Source organism: Schistocerca nitens, chromosome 4 (assembly GCF_023898315.1).
Source record: "Schistocerca nitens isolate TAMUIC-IGC-003100 chromosome 4, iqSchNite1.1, whole genome shotgun sequence".
NCBI lineage: Eukaryota > Metazoa > Arthropoda > Insecta > Orthoptera > Acrididae > Schistocerca > Schistocerca nitens.
The window spans coordinates 890662837-890685510 of record NC_064617.1 but is presented as its reverse complement, the minus strand read 5'-3'; the positions used below and the strand labels follow the sequence as shown (position 1 = coordinate 890685510).

The 22674-nt window shown below is 38.0% G+C and overlaps 1 protein-coding gene and 1 non-coding gene across 8 annotated transcripts in view; both read left to right on the top strand.

Annotated features, from left to right (window-relative positions):
* Window positions 1–21576, top strand: part of LOC126253432 (WASH complex subunit 5-like) — a 183143-nt gene extending 161567 nt beyond the window's left edge. For 6 of the 7 annotated variants that reach the window (XM_049954770.1, XM_049954771.1, XM_049954769.1 and 3 more), the window contains 3 exons: window positions 5380–5606; window positions 5687–5843; window positions 21190–21575. In XM_049954770.1, the coding sequence (XP_049810727.1) occupies window positions 5380–5606; window positions 5687–5843; window positions 21190–21340 (535 nt within the window). In that variant the 3' untranslated portion in view covers window positions 21341–21575. Of the gene's footprint in view, window positions 1–5379; window positions 5607–5686; window positions 5844–21189 lie in introns of all 7 variants that reach the window. The other variant, XM_049954772.1, reaches the window with a different exon arrangement.
* Window positions 6197–6270, top strand: Trnat-ugu (transfer RNA threonine (anticodon UGU)). Its single transcript has one exon. It is a non-coding gene; the product is annotated as a tRNA-Thr (tRNA).
* Window positions 21577–22674: the final 1098 nt, after the last annotated feature.

The following is a 22674-nucleotide window of genomic DNA, read 5'->3' as shown; positions in this document are numbered from 1 at the left end:
CCTACTCCAGTCCTGTAACCCGTAAGGTGTACACGATCAAAGGCAGAGCCACGTGTGAAAGCACCCACGTGATCTACCAACTGACCTGCCTACACTGTGACGCATTCTATGTGGGAATGACCAGCAACAAACTGTCCATTCGCATGAATGGACACAGGCAGACAGTGTTTGTTGGTAATGAGGATCACCCTGTGGCTAAACATGCCTTGGTGCACGGCCAGCACATCTTGGCACAGTGTTACACCGTCCGGGTTATCTCGATACTTCCCACTAACACCAACCTATCCGAACTCCGGAGATGGGAACTTGCTCTTCAATATATCCTCTCTTCCCGTTATCCACCAGGCCTCAATCTCCGCTAATTTCAAGTTGCCGCCACTCATACCTCACCTGTCATTCAACAACATCTTTGCCTCTGCACTTCTGCCTCGACTGACATCTCTGCCCAAACTCTTTGTCTTTAAATATGTCTGCTTGTATCTGTATATATGTGTGTGTGTGTGTGTGTGTGTGTGTGTGCGCGCGAGTGTATACCCGTCCTTTTTTCCCCCTAAGGTAAGTCTTTCCACTCCCGGGATTGGAATGACTCCTTACCCTCTCCCTTAAAACCCACATCCTTTTGTCTTTCCCTCTCCTTCCCTCTTTCCTGATGAGGCAACAGTTTGTTGCGAAAGCTTGAATTTTGTGTGTATGTTTGTGTGTCTGTCGACCTGCCAGCACTTTCATTTGGTAAGTCACATCACTTTGTGTATATATATATATATATATATATATATATATATATATATAGTCCTAAGTCTACTGGCTTATAAACAGACAATAAAAATACACCGGTTTATCAGCCTAAATAAAAGAAACATCAATTGATAATTATACATGGCCTGCATGTATTGAGCATTGTTATGCGCTCTTTTTGATGATGCTCCCTCACTGTACATATGATGCACCATGCATCTTTATTAATAACCAAAGGAATACTTACTCATGTAACAACTAAGTACATTTCAACTACATACATATGATACATTGGGAGATAGGAATTCATCAATTTGGTGTCAACACATTTACATAGGTATAATTAAAACATGCAGTAACATTGATTATTTTTGAGTTTATAATACAAGATGATTAGTTGTGATAACTGGCTCCTTCAGCTATTGCTTGTTATTGTGGCTACAAGTGTTTGTGTGCTATTAATCTCCATTTTGTATAGGTATTCATTTATACACACTGTTGTAACTCTGTTAATTGTTGTACTGCAAAACTTTGTCTCTGTGTCACAAGCATTTTGGTGTATCTGGAAATTGTTGGTTTATTGTGGGTAATGGAAATAGATTTCTGCAATGTCGGTGTTGTTCACCAGACGCAGTATTGGTTAATTGCCCCTTTCTCTAGCGTTAGGGATTTCTGGAGTTTTGCTACTCTTTCAGCTCATCAAGAGATGACGTATTTACTTGCCATCCCAGATGACTGGTGACTGCCACACTCCCACAATTAGAACTCATCTCCACCAACAGCCAAACAGTTGGCTTTATCTTACAAGTGTTTGGATTCCATTTTAAATTACACCCTACCTCCTTCCCACCTGTTACTAAAGTGACTAGTGAATTGTTTGTGGGACAGAGAAACACAGGGCTTCAAAATCTTCAAGAAAACCATGTAGAGTAAAGCAATATAGTATTCCAAGCAACATTTATTTGGACCATTATTATTAAATTATTTTTTTATGGTTTCTTCTGGTACTTCTTGGTAGAGCAATTCCATATTTGAGGTTGAATTTCAATTACACTCTTTTTGTTCCACAGATTTTTGTTTATTTTAAACTAGTTTTCGGCTGATTGGGCCATCTTCAGGAAACAACTGGCTATTGTTTGAAAGGGACACTAGTTCTTAGGTAACCACATTATAAGGAAACATACAATCCCATTGTATAAACTGTTGTGCATCAAACTAGTTTCTTAATGTTGAAATTGCACTTCACACCATAGACAATATTGAGCATAAAAAATAATTAAACTACACAATATTACAGGCTAAATGGTTATAATGCAAAAGTTTGTGAGGTCTTGACATTGGTTGAGAAACTGTTAAACTGAGTGCTCTTCATTTATGTTGTGCAGCAAACAATGTTTTTAATATTGTAAATTAAACTTTAGGCAGTGGACAATATTATACACAATAATTTAATTTAAATTATTTTAGAATGAGTGATTCCATCATCTGTAACAGATAGAAGATAATTTTGATGTTCATCGTAGGTGAGGGTATCATCTGGAGTGCCCCAGGGAAGTGTGGTAGGTCCGCTGTTGTTTTCTATCTACATAAATGATCTTTTGGTTAGGGTGGATAGCAATGTGCAGCTGTTTGCTGATGATGCTGTGGTGTACGGGAAGGTGTCGTTGTTGAGTGACTGTAGGAGGATACAAGATGACTTGGACAGGATGTGTGATTGGTGTAAAGAATGGCAGCTAACTCTAAATATAGATAAATGTAAATTAATGCAGATGAATAGGAAAAAGAATCCCGTAATGTTTGAATACTCCATTAGTAGTGTAGCACTTGACACAGTCACATCGATTAAATATTTGGGCGTAACATTGCAGAGCAATATGAAGTGTGACAAGCATGTAATGGCAGTTGTGGGGAAGGCGGATAGTCATCTTTGGTCCATTGATAGAATTTTGGGAAGATGTGGTTCATCTGTAAAGGAGACCGCTTATAAAACACTAATACAACCTATTCCTGAGTACTGCTCTAGCGTTTGGGATCCCTATCAGGTCGGATTGAGGGAGGACATAGAAGCAATTCAGAGGCGGGCTGCTAGATTTGTTACAGGTAGGTTTGATCATCATGCAAGTGTTACGGAAATGCTTCAGGAACTCGGGTGGGAGTCTCTGGAGGAAAGGAGGCGTTCTTTTCGTGCATCACTACTGAGGATATTTAGAGAACCAGCATTTGAGGCTGACTGCAGTACAATTTTACTGCAGCCAACTTATATTTCGCGGAAAGACCACAAAGATAAGAGAGATTAGGGCTCGTACAGAGGCATATAGACAGTCATTTTTCCCTCGTTCTGTTTGGGAGTGGAACAGGGAGAGAAGATGCTAGTTGTGGTACGAGGTACCCTCTGCCACGCACTATATGGTGGATTGCGGAGTATGTATGTAGATGAAAAGACACTCTTGAGGGATTAACTATGATAGTTGCCAAAGACAAAGGAAAAATGAGGCAGATAGTTCTCAGGATGAAAGGAAAGCAACATTAGGAGTTCCTTTCCTCATTGGCCGTTTTTGTGTCTCCCTTTACTCAGAGTTGTGAGTGATACCTGCTCATTTGTTGAATAATTCACTACTCCACTTCCTTTCTTTCAGCAAATGAAGGAACCTCTCATTTGAAAGATTTTGTATTTGTTTTTATTTATTTTTGTTTATTCCACTACTAAGTAGAAGCTGTTCTACCTTGACACTGTAACTACTCAAATAAAATCTTAGTTTACAGGATGGAGAAACCTAAAATTATTTTCGGCCATGTTTCCTTGTAAGTTTTATGGTCTTAGTTCCAAAAGCTATTTTCCAGAAATACAATTTTCACACTATTGTTAAAGCATGAATTTGGCAGCATGAAGTTGCTAATTACATTCACTATCTGATCAAAACTATTTGGACACTCCTATGTATTGCAGAATTGACCACTAGATGTGGACCAGCCTGTAGAAAAGGAAGCAGGGAGTGTTGTGTTCTTGGTAGAGAAGCAGTAACAGCAGAATGAGTTGGTCATGAGAGCTCAGTGGTTTCAAACATGGACTGGTCATTTTAACTCTTCTAAAGCTGCTCAAGTCCACTGTTGGTGATATAATTGTGATGTGGAAATACAAAGAAATGTTGTGGGTATTGTTGTTGTTGTTGTGATCTTCAGTCCTGAGACTGGTTTGATGCAGCTCTCCATGCTACTCTATCCTGTGCAAGCTGCTTCATCTCCCAGTACGTACTGCAGCCTACATCCTTCTGAATCTGCTTAGTGTATTCATCTCTTGGTCTCCCTCTACGACTTTTACCCTCAACGCTGCCCTCCAATACTAAATTGATGATCCCTCGATGTCTCAGAATATGTCCTACCAACCGATCCCTTCTTCTAGTCAAGTTGTGCGACAAGCTCCTCTTCTCCCCAATTCTATTCAATACCTCCGCATTAGTTATGTGATCTACCCATCTAATCTTCAGCATTATTCTGTAGCACCACATTTCGAAAGCTTCTATTCTCTTCTTGTCCAAACTATTTATCGTCCATGTTTCACTTCCATACATGGCTACACTCCATACAAATACTTTCAGAAATGACTTCCTGACACTTAAATCTATACTCGATGTTAACAAATTTCTCTTCTTCAGAAACGCTTTCCTTGCCATTGCCCCTTGTGCATGGATTGGTGTTGAAAGAGAGTGTTTCTTGTCTCCCAAGCTACTTGAATGGCATAAACTTCTGAACTTTAAACCTTCTGTATTCACACTTTCCCTTACAAAAACAGTCTTGTACAAAAAGTGGGTTGACAGATCTTTTTTGCTTGGATAAGACCAAGCAAGAAGTATATCCACACAAGCCAGTTCAGCAGTAATTTGTCGCAGCGTCCATTGTAGCCGTGACCTTTCTTTCTTTTTCTCCTTGTCTTCCAAGCACCTTCAAACCGTAACGCCAAGGAACAAGTTGTCCCACTCCGCAGGTCAGGGTGCCCACTTGCCATCCTGTCTTATATATACAGTGTAATGGGTTGAAGACATTCTTCCTAATGCGCATATCGTAATATCATCTCTCCCAGTGGAATGTTCTGACACTTACTACTAAATGTGACAAACATCTTTCATTGTCACAGAAGCGTGGAAGTGGGACATATCATTTCATAAAAATTTCATATCACACTTCAACCATCATCACCATATTGAGGGTTTCCCAAAGTCAGTCCCACTGCTGTGGGTCTCTCCTTGCAACACATATCCAGATACTTTTGATCAGATTGTTTATGTGCCATCCTCTTTTTTGTTTATTTAGTGTATTTTTTATAAGTAAACTGTCCACTTGGGATCACTTGACAAATTCACGTGTTTTTCTTTGTTGCTAGCACTGCTTCATGGAGTCAGTGACCTTGTGCCTTAAGCTTGAAACGCTTTTTACTGTAATAAAACCCATGTGATTGTATGTATTACTCTGCAAGTCTTCTGTGACATAAGACAAAGATAACAAGACAATGTACTTTGTCCAATACTTCGGGCTCAAGGTGAAGCGAAGAGGAAGCCTTTCATGTAGTGATGCATTAATGAACTTTATTTTTGAAACTGTAATTTTTTGTTTGAGTGATACTGAAGTTGCAGTTTCTTTTATTTTCAGAGCACTGCTATCTGAGATAGCAGCTCACTACAAGGATCCAAGCAAACCATATCCAAAAGAGAGCAATCCATTAATGTACGAACTGTCAACGTATTTAGATTGGGCAGGAATGAGTAACCCATACTCCAAGATATATATAACCACCAAAAATTTGCAGTACTTGGCATTGTTACTGTTCCTTTTTGCAATATCACAGCTGGGAAGACTGCATTATGCTCGTAACTTAGGTAAGTTTGACAAGCCTAAAATACATTTGTTTGTCCACTTTTCTTGCTCATGTGTGACTGTATGTTTCATATGAACATAGGTACACTGATCAACAAGAAATCTCAAGAGCCCCTGGATGGCGTTCCATTTGTGGTGGGTGTGCAGACAGTGCTGCGACAGTTCCATCCAGAGATCAGAAACCAGTTTATCTTGTACGTGAGCCAGTATGTGAAATCATATGTGGAATCTGGAATAAGGTACAGAAAACCCAAAGACACACAGTTTAATGTTCTGAGCTAATAAAATTCGCTGTTCAGATACCGCCGGAATTTGTTTCAAACATTCTACAGTTCATGATAAAGGTTTTCATAAATAACAATGTCAGTGTTGAGTAATGGCTTCCCGGCTATTGACCTTCTTGTGCAAACGCACACACTATGCCCTAACTCGTACGGGACTTGGTAGATCAATCTGCCACGAGTAATGAGTATGATGGGCAAACATCTATTAGGCACACTACGAATGTTGTAGTGGTGTGGACATGTTGGGAATGTGGGTCTCACGGGGAGCGTGCAAGGGATAGGTCCCTGCAGGCGCTTTAGCCTCTGTGCCCTCGGTGGCTCAGATGGCTAGAGCGTCTGCCATGTAAGCAGGAGATCCCGGGTTCGAGTCCCGGTCGGGGGACACATTTTCAACATGTCCCCAATGAAGTACATCAACGCCTGTTTGCAGCTGGGGTGTCCATTTAATTATCATTTCATTTCTAGCAAAGCTGCATGATCATCAACAGTAACTGTTCTTTCGGGAACAGATACTGCTGTCATATATACTATAGAAAGTGTCTCTGATAATACAGAAGTAAACAATAGGAATTCAAAATGCAGGTATGGGGGTGGGGTGGGGAAGGGTAAATGGATGGTGGCTGAAGAGGGATGGGAGAGATACAGGAATATACATTGTTAAGCCAGGACTTATAAAATTAAGATGGTTAACAGTGTAATTAAGAGAAAGAGATGGGTTTGGAATCAAATATTGGGGGGGGGGGGGGGGGGCATGTCTAAGGACAATAATGAGTTGGAGAAATGGGAAAAGCAGTGTTACATTTTCATATAGGCAGGGGAAGGTGTGACATTTTCTTGCTTTATTTCTTCATTGATTGTTCTCGGCATCAACGTACTGTGTTGCTATATTGGCTGAAAAATGGGGGTGGAAATTCAACACTGACTACTTTAAATGCTGTAGCTGACAGGTGCACATAAGCGTTTCACAGTTCTTTACTTTCACTGTTCACAACCCCCCAATATACACAGTTAGTGTGGCCAGTTAACCATTGTTTAACTTTCGATAAGCCTCACTAATAGGTTGCAGGCAAACATCCACATACTGCTACAATAGTTTCCTGTTGAATATCTATAAGCAGTAAAAGCCTAATCACACATTTTATAGTTCTTGAAGAATAAAAAGGTACATATGGAACAGACACTGTCATCGTTTCAACACACGGCCTAATTGTGTTACACTTATTTCACAGTTAGGTTGATGCATTGTTGTTGATCTAACCATTATGGGTTTCTCGTCAGAAATTTGGCTGTGTACTAACTGTCTTGGGGATCAAAAATCAGGCCCTTATATATCCTCACAATGATAGGCACTGAAATTACACATTGGTTGATGTTTAATTTACAGAAATTACAATTAAAACTTAACTTATTAAATTGACTGAATACATTGAAAAATTGCATCTTTTTAACAGTTTCTTCTACTGCAAAAACCAAGCTGAATTATTTGTTCAAATGATTAAATTAATAGATCTCGTTATGCAAACAATACTTTTGACAAAACTGTTAATTACTTCAGAATTAATTAAGGGCTGACTTTGCTAAAATGTTTTCGAGTAGAACCAAATAGATCTTTTAAGAATATTATTTATTTATGTATTTATTTTACCTGGAGAGATTAGGGTCTTCAGGACCTCTCTTACACCTAACCAGGCATACTCAGATTGAACGAATTTCAGTTTGTACAGAACATTATGGACATTTCACGTTTTATACAGTATTAATGTTAAAGGGGGAAAAAGAGATTATAACAGTAGTTCAAGGATAATTATAACAATCAAAAAAATAATTATAACAATCAATAATAATAATAATAATAATAAACCCCGTGGAGGCCCGGGAAAAGAGTAGGCCTCCAATATGTTCTGCCAGTTGTAAAAGGCGACGAAAAGAACAAACCACTAATAGGGCTAACCCCCCTTTTAGTGTGATTAGTTGGTTCAGGACAGAACTAAAGAAGCCTCGGACAAGCGCCGTCATGGTCGGGGATGATGCTTGAACCCTATGCCCACCCACAATAGTAACGACACTGCTAGCCAACTGGAAAATGATTCAAATCCAAATAGAGGTGTTTTGCAGGGTATGCTTCCTGCAACCACCCTAGAAGGAAAACAAAGACAGAGGATGAGATGGTGAGATGAAGTTAATCGACACCTCATGTTCTGTTATTACCAAGAAACAAACCTAGGAACCCACACAACTGGATACAGATCACAAGTATACACAACATTTATTACCAGATACCCAGAATTAAAATTTTTAACAGAACAACGACTAGCTGATCAGATCCATGTAATAATAAAAAATAACAGGATACCCCAGTCAGAATTAGAAAACATCAAACAACAAGTATACCAAATACTGGAACAAAATAATGTGCAATCAGAAGAAGAAGAAAAAACAGTAATGGACTCAAACATCGCAGAGCAAACAAACAAAGAACAACTCGCATCAATTAAACAATCAGAGGAAAACGAAATCTTAAGACAGCCACCAGAACAAGCACAAATAGAACACGAAGTGACACACATGTTAGATATAAAAGAAAAATTTCAGCTGACATATATAGAATGCAAAGACACAAATACAGACATTTGACCATTTTTGCATAGACTGCCAAATAACCCACAAGTCGAAACAACAATTAAAACTATCAACACAATAATACACAACTATGGAAGAGTTACAACTACTGGTTTATATAGGAGCACTCACTACACTAAATATACACACTAGGCAGAGATCAGAACCAACCAACACACAGAAGAAACCCACTAAACCAGCATGGCAACACAGGCTACAGATCAGAATAGAAAAACTGAGAAAAGACATCGGACAGCTAACACAGTTTATAAGAAAAGAAATATCAGACAAAAAACGAAAAAGGTTAGGTAAAATCTCACAACAAGAAGCAATAGAGCAATTAGATGAAAAGAAGCAGAAATTACAAGCATTGGCCAAACGACTTAGAAGATACAAAAAAAGTGAAAACAGAAGGAAACAAAACCAAACATTCAACACAAACCAAAAGAAATTTTACCAGACAATAGATAACACACACATTAAAATAGACAATCCACCAAACATAACAGACATGGAACACTTCCGGAGCAACATATGGTCAAACCCGGTACAACATAACAGACATGCACGGTGGATACAAGCAGAAACAGACACATACAAGATGATACCACAAATGCCTGAAGTGATAATTTTGCAACATGAAGTCACCCGAGCAATTAATTCTACGCACAGTTGGAAAGCCCCTGGAAAAGATAAAATAGCAAATTTCTGGCTAAAGAAGTTCACCTCAACACATTCACATCTAACTAAATTATTTAACAGTTACATTGCAGACCCATACACATTCCCTGATACACTTACACATGGAATAACTTACCTGAAACCTAAAGATCAAGCAGACACAGCAAACCCAGCAAAATATCGCCCCATAACATGCCTACCAACAATTAAATATTAACTTCAGTCATTACACAGAAATTAATGACACATACAACACAGAACAAAATTATAAATGAAGAACAAAAATGCTGTTGCAAAGGAGCACGAGGGTGTAAAGAGCAACTGATAATAGATGCAGAGGTGACATATCAAGCTAAAACTAAACAAAGGTCGTTGCACTACGCATACATTGATTACCAAAAAGCTTTTGATAGTGTACCTCACTCATGGTTACTACAAATATTGGAAATATACAAAGTAGATCCTAAATTGATACAGTTCCTAAACATAGTAATGAAAAATTGGAAAACCACACTTAATATCCAAACAAATTCAAATAATATCACATCACAGCCAATACAGATTAAGTGTGGAATATACCAAGGAGACTCATTAAGTCCTATCTGGTTCTGCCTTGCTCTGAACCCATTATCCAACATGCTAAATAATACAGATTATGAATATAATATTACTGGAACATACCAACACAAAATCACACATTTGCTATACATGGATGATATAAAACTACTGGCAGCAACAAATCAACAACTCAACCAATTACTAAAGATAACAGAAGTATTCAGCAATGATATAAATATGGCTTTTGGAACAGACAAATGTAAGAAAAATAGCATAGTCAAGGAAAACACACTAAACAAGAAGATTACATATTGGATAACCACAGTGACTGCATAGAAGCGATGGAAAAAACAGATGCCTATAAATATCTAGGATACAGACAAAAAATAGGAATAGACAATACAAATATTAAAAAAGAACTAAAAGAAAAATATAGACAAAGACTAACAAAAATACTGAAAACAGAATTGACAGCAAGAAACAAGACAAAAGCTGTAAATACTTATGCTATACCAATATTGACCTACTCATTTGTAGTAGTGAAATGGAGTAGCACAGACCTAGAAGCACTCAATACACTTACACGATCACAATGCCACAAATATAGAATACATCACATACATTCAGCAACAGAAAGATTCACATTAAGCAGAAAAGAAGGAGGAAGGGGATTTATCGACATAAAAAACCTACATTATGAACAGGTAGACAATTTAAGAAAATTCTTTATAGAACGAGCAGAAACTAGCAAAATACACAAAGCAATCACTCATATAAATACATCGACTACACCAGTGCAATTTCATAACCACTTCTACAACCCTTTAGATCACATAACATCAACAGATACAAAGAAAGTAAATTGGAAAAAGAAAACACTACATGGCAAGCACCCGTATCATCTAACACAGCCACACATCGATCAAGACGCATCCAACACATGGCTAAGAAAAGGCAATATATACAGTGAGACGGAAGGATTCATGATTGCAATACAGGATCAAACAATAAACACCAGATGCTACAGCAAGCATATTAAAGATCCCAATACCACAACAGATTAATGCAGACTTTGTAAACAACAAATAGAAACAGTAGATCACATCACAAGCGGATGTACAATACTAGCAAATACAGAATACACCAGAAGACATGACAATGCAGCAAAAATAATACATCAACAACTTGCCAGACAACATAAACTAATAAAACAACACGTTCCCACATACAAGAATGCACCACAAAATGTACTGGAGAATGATGAATACAAATTATACTGGAACAGAACCATTGTAACAGATAAAACAACACCACATAACAAACCTGACATCATACTCACCAATAAAACGAAGAAATTAACACAGCTGATCGAAATAGCCATACCCAGTACAACAAATATACAGAAGAATACAGGAGAAAAAATTGAAAAATACATCCAACTGGCTGAGGAAGTCAAGGACATGTGGCATCAGGATAAAGTTGACATTATACCAATTATACTATCAACTACAGGAGTCATTCCACACAATATCCACCAGTACATCAACGCAATACAGCTACATCCAAACGTATATATACAGCTACAGAAATCTGTAATTATTGATACATGTTCAATTACCCGAAAGTTCCTAAATGCAATGTAACATATACCATACAGTTAAAAGGAAGTCACGCTTGATCAAGGTCCGCCTCACTTTCCATTTCTAACGAGACATAACGTCTGAGAAAGGGAAGAAATAATAATAATAGTAATGACTATGTATATGAAAGTAAACATATTTTTATTTTATGAATGTCAGTGCTATTGCTGGTTGGGAATTTTCTCGTTATGTTCTTGCAGCTTTTGAGTTATTCACATCGAGCAGAGACATAAGACGATAGAATGGGTGAAAGAGATATAGAAGAGGTAGCTAGCTTAGAGGAAGAGAAATAGAATGGTAAAATTCGAAGCTATGATGGAGAGGAGAAGGAGAGAGATGAGAGGGGCACAACAATGGTGGCTATACCATCCGTAATATGTAAATTTTGAGTTCCCTCTTGAATGTTGAGTGGTTCAGGATAAGACGCAGATCACAGGGGAACGCATTCCATAGTCATATGGCTGAGATGGAGAATGACACGGAGAAAGATTTTGTGTTATGTAAAGGTACTGTCAAGATGTTAGATGTATCCAATCTGGTATTGTGGTTGTGGAATGATGATAGGTGTTTAATGTGAGAAGATAAGTGTTGGGGGCACCAGTGACTAAGAAATCGATGAAGTAAGCACATCGTGTGGAGATCGCGTACCTTATGTGGGCGTATCCAACCTAGCTGGGAGTATGAAGGACTGATATGATCATACAACCGTATATTGCGCACATATCTAATGCAAGCATTCATCACTAGCTCGAGGCATCTCGAATTTTCACTATTTGTGCCGTGTTGAACTACATCACAGTAGTAAAGATTAGACAAGACTAGTGTTTGGACTAATTTTTGTTTAACATGGGTTGGAAATATTTTTCTAAATTTTTGGATTGCATGTAGGGAGGAGAGCGATTTCCGGCAAGCTGTGACTGTTTGTTCTTCCCAGTTTAGGTGTTCATCCAAGATTATTCCAAGGTCGTTTATTGTTTTTTAGTATGGTAGTTGGGTACCATTGAGGAGTATTTGAGGGACTGTTTCGTGAAAGTACCGACTGCTTAACTTTGGATGAGATATAAGAATGACCCAGGATTTGTTGGGGTTTAGTTTCAGACCTAGGTTCTGTGCCCATCGAGAAACAAGGCAAATATCTGCGTTCATACTCGCTACTGTGTCAGCAATGTTCTTGGGGCTTGCGCTTATGTGCAGTTGGATGTCGTCGGCATATAGATGGTAGTTGCAGGAGTGAATCACTGAAGAAATGTCATTAAAGTACAGTGAGAAGAGTAATGGACCAAGGACGGAGCCTTGGGGAACTCCAGAGCGCACGTTTTTCCACGATGACTTCTCCGACCCACAAATGACTTGTTGACTTCTGTTTTTGAGGTACCTGTCGAACCAGTGTATTGTGCTGTTTGAGAAATTCAGCTGTTTCATTTTAATTAGTAATATATCGAAGTCAACTGTGTCAAAAGCCTTGCTAAAGTCAAGCAGTGTTAGGATGGTAGCTTCACATCTGTCCATAGCATGTTTAATGTCATCAGTTACTTTGATTAATGCAGTTGCTGTACTATGGTGCTTTCAGAAGCCTGACTGATATTTATCATGGGTGTTACGAGTTTTGAGGTAATCCGTCAGGCTTTAGATATTACAGATAGTGTGCTGATTGGCCTGTAATCACCTGGCGACTTTAGGTTGTCAGTCTTGGGTGTAGGTTGAATTAAACTTTGCTTCCACTCAGTAGCATATGTACTACTGACTTGGGTGTAGGTTGAATTAAACTTTGCTTCCACTCAGTAGGATATGTACTACTGACAAGAGACAGGTTGAAGATATCTGTGGTAACTGGAATAATAGTGTCTACAACATTCTTAATCATGCCAATGCTCACTCCATCATTTCCTACTGCCTCGGAAGATATTCTCATAATTGCCTTGTGTACTCTGCCTGCAGTTACATGTTTTACGAAAAACTTGTCTTTCGAGAGATTGATAGCTTGGTGCTGGTAATTTGTTGCTGCGTGACAGTTTACAGCTGTTGAGAAGAAATCGTTTATATATTATTAATTGTTCCTCCAAATGTTTATAATTAGTACAGAATTTATATTCATTTATATGTCAACAATAGAATTTAAGTTACTAAACAATTACTGATTTCACCCTATAACAAAAGATGCTAACTAGGAATAGTCAAAACAAAGTAGAAAATGAATTACATACATAAAACTAAGCACAAAATTATATCTGGTGTTATATTCTTTAATACTTATCTGGTGTTATATTCTTTAATAATGAGGGCCAAACTTTCTGTTTTATGAAAACACAGATTATACTCACATTTGTTAACGGTAATTAGTTAAAAGTGAGAAAACGGGGAAGTAAAAATATCCCAGCTTGCTTCATCACAAAGGGGAGGGAGGTCTGAATAAAATTATATTTGATTAAATGTTGAATCAGAAGAAGTGGGAGAATGTTGGGGTGGTGGTGGTGGGTTGGGGAAAGGGGGGTGCAAGATGCAAGAGTGGTTGGCGGCTCAAAGTGGGTGGTGTGTGTGTGTGTGTGTGTGTGTGTGTGTGTGTGTGTGTGAGGACAGGAAAGGGGGGGGGGGGAGCTGGGTGGGGAACATTGTTAATAAGATATGATAAACATTATTCACTGGTGTATACAGTTGTGTTAAAGTACAGTTCTGTCATTAGGTGTTTGCCATTAAGGCTCTATTATCCCATGTCATACTGTTATAATGCATTTAAATGTTTGTGCTGAATATCACAGTTTCCATACATAACCTATTTTTGCCATGTATCCCAGGTGCTCACATGGTGACTAAATTGCAACATATTGATGTGAATCCTTGTGGCACAAAAAATAAAGATATGTTCCGTTAAAATTCTTTATCTCAAAAGCCCCAAATACAACAAATTCTTTTACTCACAGCAAATGTTGTAATATAATATTTTTCTAATGTACTGTGCCTGTTGACTTGCATCATAGCTACAATATTTAGCTATTATGCTATTTGCTACAGTAAGAGACATTTTACTTACATGTTGCCCATAGTTTTCCCAAAACAGTAGATGTGACAAAGGTATTATTATCTAATGTACACTGTTAAAAAAAATTCATGTAAATGAAGTGTAAGAACATTGTATATATTTGATGCTGCATTGTAGTTTGTGTGTACAAGTGCATCTATTTTATTGCTTCTGTCAGTGGCAAAATGAACATTAAATCTTCTTTAAGTCACACCGTATATACAATGTTTAACACTTTTATGTTCATTGCTAATAAGACACGGTGTACATGTGTACAGATATATTACTGCTTAGTTACATCAGAATTATTTTATTTGGGTGCTCTTTACCTACTAAGGAGCAATTACTCCAGACTATGGAATTTATAATGCATTGTTACATTCCTGCAGGCATATCACAGCTGTTATATACTTTTTAATGTGTTACATATGCATGGACCTTGCCGTTGGTGGGGAGGCTTGTGTGCCTCTGCGATACAGATGGCCGTACCGTAGGTGCAACCACAACAGAGGGGTATCTGTTGAGAGGCCAGACAAATGTGTGGTTCCTGAAGAGGGGCAGCAGCCTTTTCAGTAGTTGCAGGGGCAAGAGTCTGGATGATTGACTGATCTGGCCTTGTAACACTAACCAAAACGGACTTGCTGTGCTGGTACTGTGAACGGCTGAAAGCAAGGGGAAACTACAGCTGTAATTTTTCCTGAGGGCATGCAGCTTTACTTTGTGGTTAAATGATGAAGGCGTCCTCTTGGGTAAAATATTCCGGAGGTAAAATAGTCCCCCATTCGGATCTCCGGGCAGGGACTACTCAGGAGGACGTCGTTATCAGGAGAAAGAAAACTGACGTTCTACAGATAGGAGCGTGGAATGTCAGATCCCTTAATCGGGCAGGTAGGTTAGAAAATTTAAAAAGGGAAATGGATGGGTTAAAGTTAGATATAGTGGGAATTAGTGAAGTTTGGTGGCAGGAGGAAAAAAGACTTTTTGTCAGGTGAATACAGGGTTATAAATACAAAATCAAATAGGGGTAATGCAGGAGTAGGTTTAATAATGAATAAAAAAATAGGAGTTCGGGTAAGCTACTACAAAAAGCATAGTGAACGCACTATTGTGGCCAAGATAGACACGAAGCCCATGCCTACTACAGTAGTACAAGTTTATGTGCCATCTAGCTCTGCAGATGAAGAAATTGATGAAATGTATGATGAGATAAAAGAAATTATTCAGGTAGTGAAGGGAGAAGAAAATTTAATAGTCATGGGTGACTGGAATTCGAGAGTAGGAAAAGGCAGAGAAGGAAACATAGTAGGTGAATATGGATTGGGGGTAAGAAATGAAAGAGGAAGCCGTCTGGTAGAATTTTGCACAGAGCATAACTTAATCATAGCTAACACTTGGTTCAAGAATCATAAAAGAAGGTTGTATACGTGGAAGAATCCTGGAGATACTAAAAGGTATCAGATAGATTATATAATGGTAAGACAGAGATTTAGGAACCAGGTTTTAAATTGTACGACATTTCTGGGGGCAGATGTGGACTCTGTCACAATTTATTGGTTATGAACTCTTAGATTAAAACTGAAGAAACTGCAAAAATGTGGGAATTTAAGGAGGTGGGACCTGGATAAACTGACTAAAACAGAGGTTGTACAGATGTTCAGGGAGAGCATAAGGGAACAATTGACAGGAATGGGGGAAAGAAATACTGTAGATGAAGAATGGGTAGCTCTGAGGGTTGAAGTAGTGAAGGCAGCAGAGGATCAAGTAGATAAAAAGCCGAGGGCTAGTAGAAATCCTTGAGTAACAGAAGAAATATTGAATTTAATTGATGACAGGAGAAAATATAAAAAAGCAGTAAGTGAAGCAGGCAAAAAGGAATACAAACGTATCAAATCTGAGATCGACAGGAAGTGCAAAATGGCTAAGCAGGGATGGCTAGAGGGCAAATGTAAGGATGTAGGGACTTATCTCACTAGGGGTAAGATAGATACTGCCTACAGGAAAATTAAAAAGACCTTTGGAGAAAAGAGAGCCACTTGTATGAATACCAAGAGCTCAGATGGAAACCCAGTTCTAAGCAAAGAAGGGAAAGCAGAAAGGTGGAAGGAGTATATAGAGGGTCTATACAAGGGCGATGTATTTGTGGACAATATTATGGAAATGGAAGAGGGTGTAGATGAAGATGAAATGGGAGATACAATACTGCCTGAAGAGTTTGACAGAGCACTGGAAGACCTGAGTCGAAATGAGGCCCTGGGAGTAGACAACATTCCATTGGAACTACTGACGGGCCTGGGGAGAGCCAGTCCTGACAAAACTCTACCATATGGTGAGCAAGATGTATGAGACGGTGAAATATCCTCATACTTCAAGAAGAATATAATAATTCCAATCCAAAAGAAAGCAGGTGTTGACAGATGTGAAAATTACCGAACTATCAGTTTAATAAGTCACAGCTGCAAAATACTAATGCGAATTATTTACAGGCGAATGGAAAAACTGGTAGAAGCTGACCTCGGGGATGATCAGTTTGGATTCCGTAAAAATATTGGAACACGTGAGGCAATACTGACCCTATGACTTATCTTAGAAGCTAGATTAAGGAAAGGCAAACCTACGTTTCTAACGTTTGTATACTTAGAGAAAGCTTTTGACAATGTTGACTGGAATACTCTCTTTCAAATTCTAAAGGTGGCAGGGGTAAAATACAGGAAGCGAAAGGCTATTTACAATTTGTACAGAAACCAGATGGCAGTTATAAGAGTCGAGGGGCACGAAAGGAAAACAGTGGTTGGGAAGGGAGTGAGACAGGGTTTTAGCCTCTCCCCGATGTTATTCAATCTGTATATTGAGCAAGCAGTGAAGGAAACAAAAAAAAAAAATTCGGAGAAGGTATTAAAATCCATGGAGAAGAAATAAAAACTTTGAGGTTCGTCAATGACATTGTAATTCTGTCAGAGACAGCAAAGGACTTGGAAGAGTAGTTGAACGGAGTGGACAGTGTCATGAAAGGAGGGTATAAGATGAACATCAACAAAAGCAAAACAAGGATAATGGAATGTAGTCAAATTAAGTCGTGTGATGCTGAGGGAATTAGATTAGGAAATGAGACACTTAAAGTAGTAAAGGAGTTTTGCTATTTGGGGATCAAAATAACTGATGATGGTCGAAGTAGAGAGGATATAAAATGTAGACTGGCAAAGGCAAGGAAAGCGTTTCTGAAGAAGAGAAATTTGTTAACATCGAGTATAGATTTAAGTGTCAGGAAGTCGTTTCTAAAAGTATTTGTATGGTGTGTAGCCATGTATGGAAGTGAAACATGGACGATAAATAGTTTGGACAAGAAGAGAATAGAAGCTTTCGAAATGTGGTGCTACAGAAGAATGCTGAAGATTAGACGGGTAGATCACATAACTAATGAGGAGGTATTGAATAGAATTGGGGAGAAGAGGAGTTTGTGGCACAACTTGACAAGAAGAAGGGACCGGTTGGTAGGACATGTTCTGAGGCATCAAGGGATCACAAATTTAGCATTGGAGGGCAGCTTGGAGGGTAAAAATCGTAGAGGGAGACCAAGAGATTAGAGATGAATATACTAAGCAGATTCAGAAGGATGTAGGTTGCAGTAAGTACTGGGAGATGAAGAAGCTTGCACAGGATAGAGTAGCATGGAGAGCTGCATCAAACCAGTCTCAGGACTGAAGACCACAACAACATGCATGCTTGGATGCTGCACTGTTGTGATGCAGTTAGAGTCCCTTAGTCTCTATTCCTATTTATCCCCCCTCCCCTGTCCCCCATTTGCCCCCTGCCTTTCCTACTCCCAAAACATTTTCCACCCCTCCAGCTCACTATTTTTCTTACATTCACTACCCAAACATGTAATAAGTTTTGTGTATATTGCCTCTAAGTCAAGTCATGGTTAACTTAATGGCTGGAAAATCTGTAATATCCCTGTAATTAATAATCATCCTTGTAATAAATAAGTTCTGTATCTGTTGTGATTAAGATAGTTGTACAATTACGCTAATCTATTTATGCTGTGTAACTCAAAAGTGGCTTTCATGAGGTACTTTTTCCTACTAAGGATCAGCTACTTTGTTTTATGCACTTTTACATTTCAATAAGCATATTATGATTACTAATTGTTTTCCTACTTTTACTATATTTCATAAATATGGCACTGTGACTGCAGTCTCATGTTTTCTATCCACGTCGGACCCCCAACCCATCCCACACCAAACCCCCTCCAAAATGCGTACCCCCCCCCCCCCCCCCTGTTTCTGGTGTGTCTCCCATTCTCTCACCCCCTGCCAGCATTACTAAATGTGCCTGATCTAATGGATCACTACCCTTCCCTACCCAGCCCCTTTCTCCCTCCCTGTTCCTCAATGCTTTGTTTGACGTTATATATATCACTCTCTTTTGTCATCCCCCAACTTTGAGCCTTCAACCACTTGCCTATGGGTAGGTCCATTGAAGTTTCTTGCCCCCTGCCCCCAACCCACTGCCCCAACTTTCTCGCACCTCTTCACTCTCATTCTGATTTCTCCTGATTCAGCATTTAATCAAATATACACTCACATCCCTACTGTCATTTTGTTCAGCCCTCCCTCCCCATCCCCTGCATTTACGCACCTCTAACACTGCTTTTCACACTTCTACATCTCACTATTGTCTTTGACATTGCCCCCCCCCCCCATTCCCCGCCCCCCCCCCCTCCATATTTGATTCCAAACCCATCCCTTTCTCTTAATTACACAGTTAACCGTCTTAATTTTGTAAGTCTTGGTTAAACGAGGTATATTCCTGTATCTCTCCCATTCCTCTTCAGCCACCATCCGTTTACCCTCCCCCCACCCCTGCATTTTTAATTTCTGTTGTTAACTTTTGTATTATCACTGACACTTACTATATTCTTATATGTGATTTACTGTCTTTGAATTTTACTTCATTTTGTTCCTTTTAGACTTTAGTTTCTCATCCAACTTAAATAGGTAAATAGGTTCACTTACAGTTGTTGATGATCTGATGTACAGATGTTTATCACAAAAAGGGTGGTGCACATTGCCTCCCCAAAGATAATTATATATAGTCTGAAGATATTTAACATTGATAGTCATTTATCTATGACACTTTGTCATTTTAATATTCAGGTGTTCTATTACTCATACTCTTTGATTTCTTTATCATTACATTTCAAGGACATGTGCTCTCCTTTTATTTACCAACGTAAGCCTGTGTTTACTAAATATATCATGCTCCCACGATTATTTACTGATCTCTTACAAGATGGTGATTTTGCATCAGGTATTACATGAGGAGCCAATATTTTTCTTAATAGACATTTTACATTTTTTGAAATTTTTGCCTTTAGTAAATACTTGAAAATGGCATAAAAGTCTGAAATGTGGGCTGTATTGAAATAAACAATAAAACAGTCAAATGACAGTGTGTTCCTTTAAAAAACAAATTGTATTTATTTAATGAAAAATCTGGTGTGCTCTTTTGGTAGCACTGGTCAGATGCTGTCAATGCACATTTTTTGTTTTGATCTTTCAAGGCATTTGAAAGCTGGTCACTCTTTAATAATGAAGGTAGAGCTATATCTTTCAGTGTCTGTAGCTAACGCACTATTCCACTTACATAGTGGGTCTTTAAACATGATATCATAAATTTTTTTCTCATAATTGTTGAAGCTGTTATTAAATTTAAGTAAAAAAGCTGCAGATATTTACTCCCAGCCAAGCCAAAATGACTAACCAGGCAAGTGTCTCAAACATCAAAATACATTCAGGTATATCATTTGATGGAAAAAAATTGGGTCTTAATCTCTAAATTTACATTAAGCTTTATCAACTTTGTTTTGCATAATTAGAAATTATTCCCTGTAACCATAACATAAATGTCAAAGTCAAAATGGAGGTATTGGCTGACATCAACCACTGTCCCTCCTAGAAGGTTTCATTTTGCAAAGCAGTACTTAATGTTTATTTATTATTTGTTGTGAGACACCAGCATACAGTAGTATGCATAGTGGTCCTACTTGTCTTGAAACCTCCAAACTATTTAGTCATTCACTCAGAAACCAACATGAGATCCCCCCCCCCCCCCCCCCCCCCTGTAGGTTCTTGGAACACTCCTATAGAATACACTAGTATTCAGTGAAGTATGTCAATTTGTAGCCCGTGGTCAAACTACTACTTCTGATAATATTTCTCTTTATGAATCACAAGTAATCTATTAATTACTTACTGTATTTCATGAATTACTAAAATGATAGAAATTAATTAATAGTTAAAATAGGATTGAAAACTCGGAGTGGAAAACAAGCAATTTCAAGACCTTGTAAAGAGTAAAACAGAAGTTTAAATTTATATACCACATATTTATAACTAACAAATAATTTTAAGTATTAATTTTGAAGTACTCTGTGACATTTAGTGCCCAATCTAATTAAGTTAGGCAGCAAAATGCAGTGGAGAATTTGAATATTGTCAGTGTGCATGTTTATTTGAGCAAGTTAGTGATGGATGAATGATTATTGGAGATGGGTATCCTTAATTTAAATTATTCTTTGACTTGCTCTTAACACTTGTAATAAGAGGCACAGCATGTTTCCCAAAATTTGATTGTGAACTGTCAGTGTCATTAATGTAATTATTTACTTCTACAGTTTATTTTATTTACTGTAATTAATGGGCCACAGAAAACAACCTAGCCTGTGCTTAAGGATACAAATATAAATTAATTTCAAACAAAATATTTCATTTTTGTTGTTTACTTGCAGCTCAAAATCGCCCGAGTTTTCTGCTGAAGCTGCAACAGGGCTGCACTTCCTGGAAATGCTTGTCCATTACTCGGGCTTGCCACGAAATACCTTGGCAGACCACATACCTGAGCCTGTCCTCGATCAGTACCAGTCACTTGTCAGTGCATAATTGACAGACAGTGTCCGTAATTCCATAGTCTGTGACAGTTTTTCTTGAATCTTCTTAAATTTTTGGGTATTTATTGTAAATTGCGATTTACTGTTGTAATGCTCAATTTCTTGCTTTTGTAATAGCAGAACACAAAGCTTTGTAATGGACTGATTATATTTATCTATTATTATAGTATCCTTTTATTGTTATTTAAAGTATGTTAAATCTTATTCTGAAAGGACATATCTTTTTTGTATGTTGTTTTTGTTACAGAAAATGTCAGCATTGGGTTATTTTACAGTAAATTGTAAGAAGCTTCATTCTCTGTTTTTGTGCTATGTTTATAGAGTGCTGATTTGGTTAATATGTTAGTAACCAAGATTCTTGCTGTTAGTTGTAGTGTTTTGTTGTATGTTGCTAACAGGGCAGAAAAAATAGATATAAAAACCTGCAAGATTCGGTAAGTATTGGCTATTAGTCTACACCAATAGGAAAAAAATGTTATAGATCAGTAAGACATATGCAGTCTATCCCACACCTAATTTTTTTCTGAAGCCCAACACATGTGTGTAGGCACAGGTCAATAATATGAAGCTCAGAAGGCAGAGGGCCATTACAAAAATGCAGTTCAATTTTGTTTAGCTATGGCATTATTTCCATTAACGACTACTGCTAGTTCTTTAAAATTGCTGTTATCCACAAGACACCAACATTTAAAGTAAGTTAATTCCCATAGGAACATAATTATCCATTTATTTGTTTGTTTATTTATTTATTTACTATCCCTGGCATCACGTGGTGTACAATGCACAAAGATATAGGACATGGTTTACAGTAACAGTGTGGCAATTGTTCGAGTTTTTATAAGACATAGTACAAACAGTATTAAAATTAAATAATTTCACATGTATAAGCTTACATGTATGGTGGCATAAAAAATCATCAAAAAACTAAAAACAGATAGGGGAAAGTTTTAAGTGTGTGATTGAATTAATTTTTTTCGAAGAGATAATACAAACAGTATTAACGTTAAATATTTTCCAATGCATAAGCTTACACGTATGATGCCATTAAATATTGTCAAAAAGCTAAATACACATAGGGGACAGTGTACATTTATGATTGCATTGCTGGTGCTGCCGAACTACTGCTGATGGAACCAATGTGATGTTCAAGTGGGTCCCTGGCCACGTCGGAGTGTTGGGGAATGAAGCTGTCGATCCTGCTGCTAAAGCTGCAAGCCAACTACCTAGGCATTTAGCTATTTTGTCCTTCAGATGATCTTTGTGTTGCCACACATAGGAACATTGTGTCACTCTGGCATGTACACTGGTCTTCTCTATATGGGAACA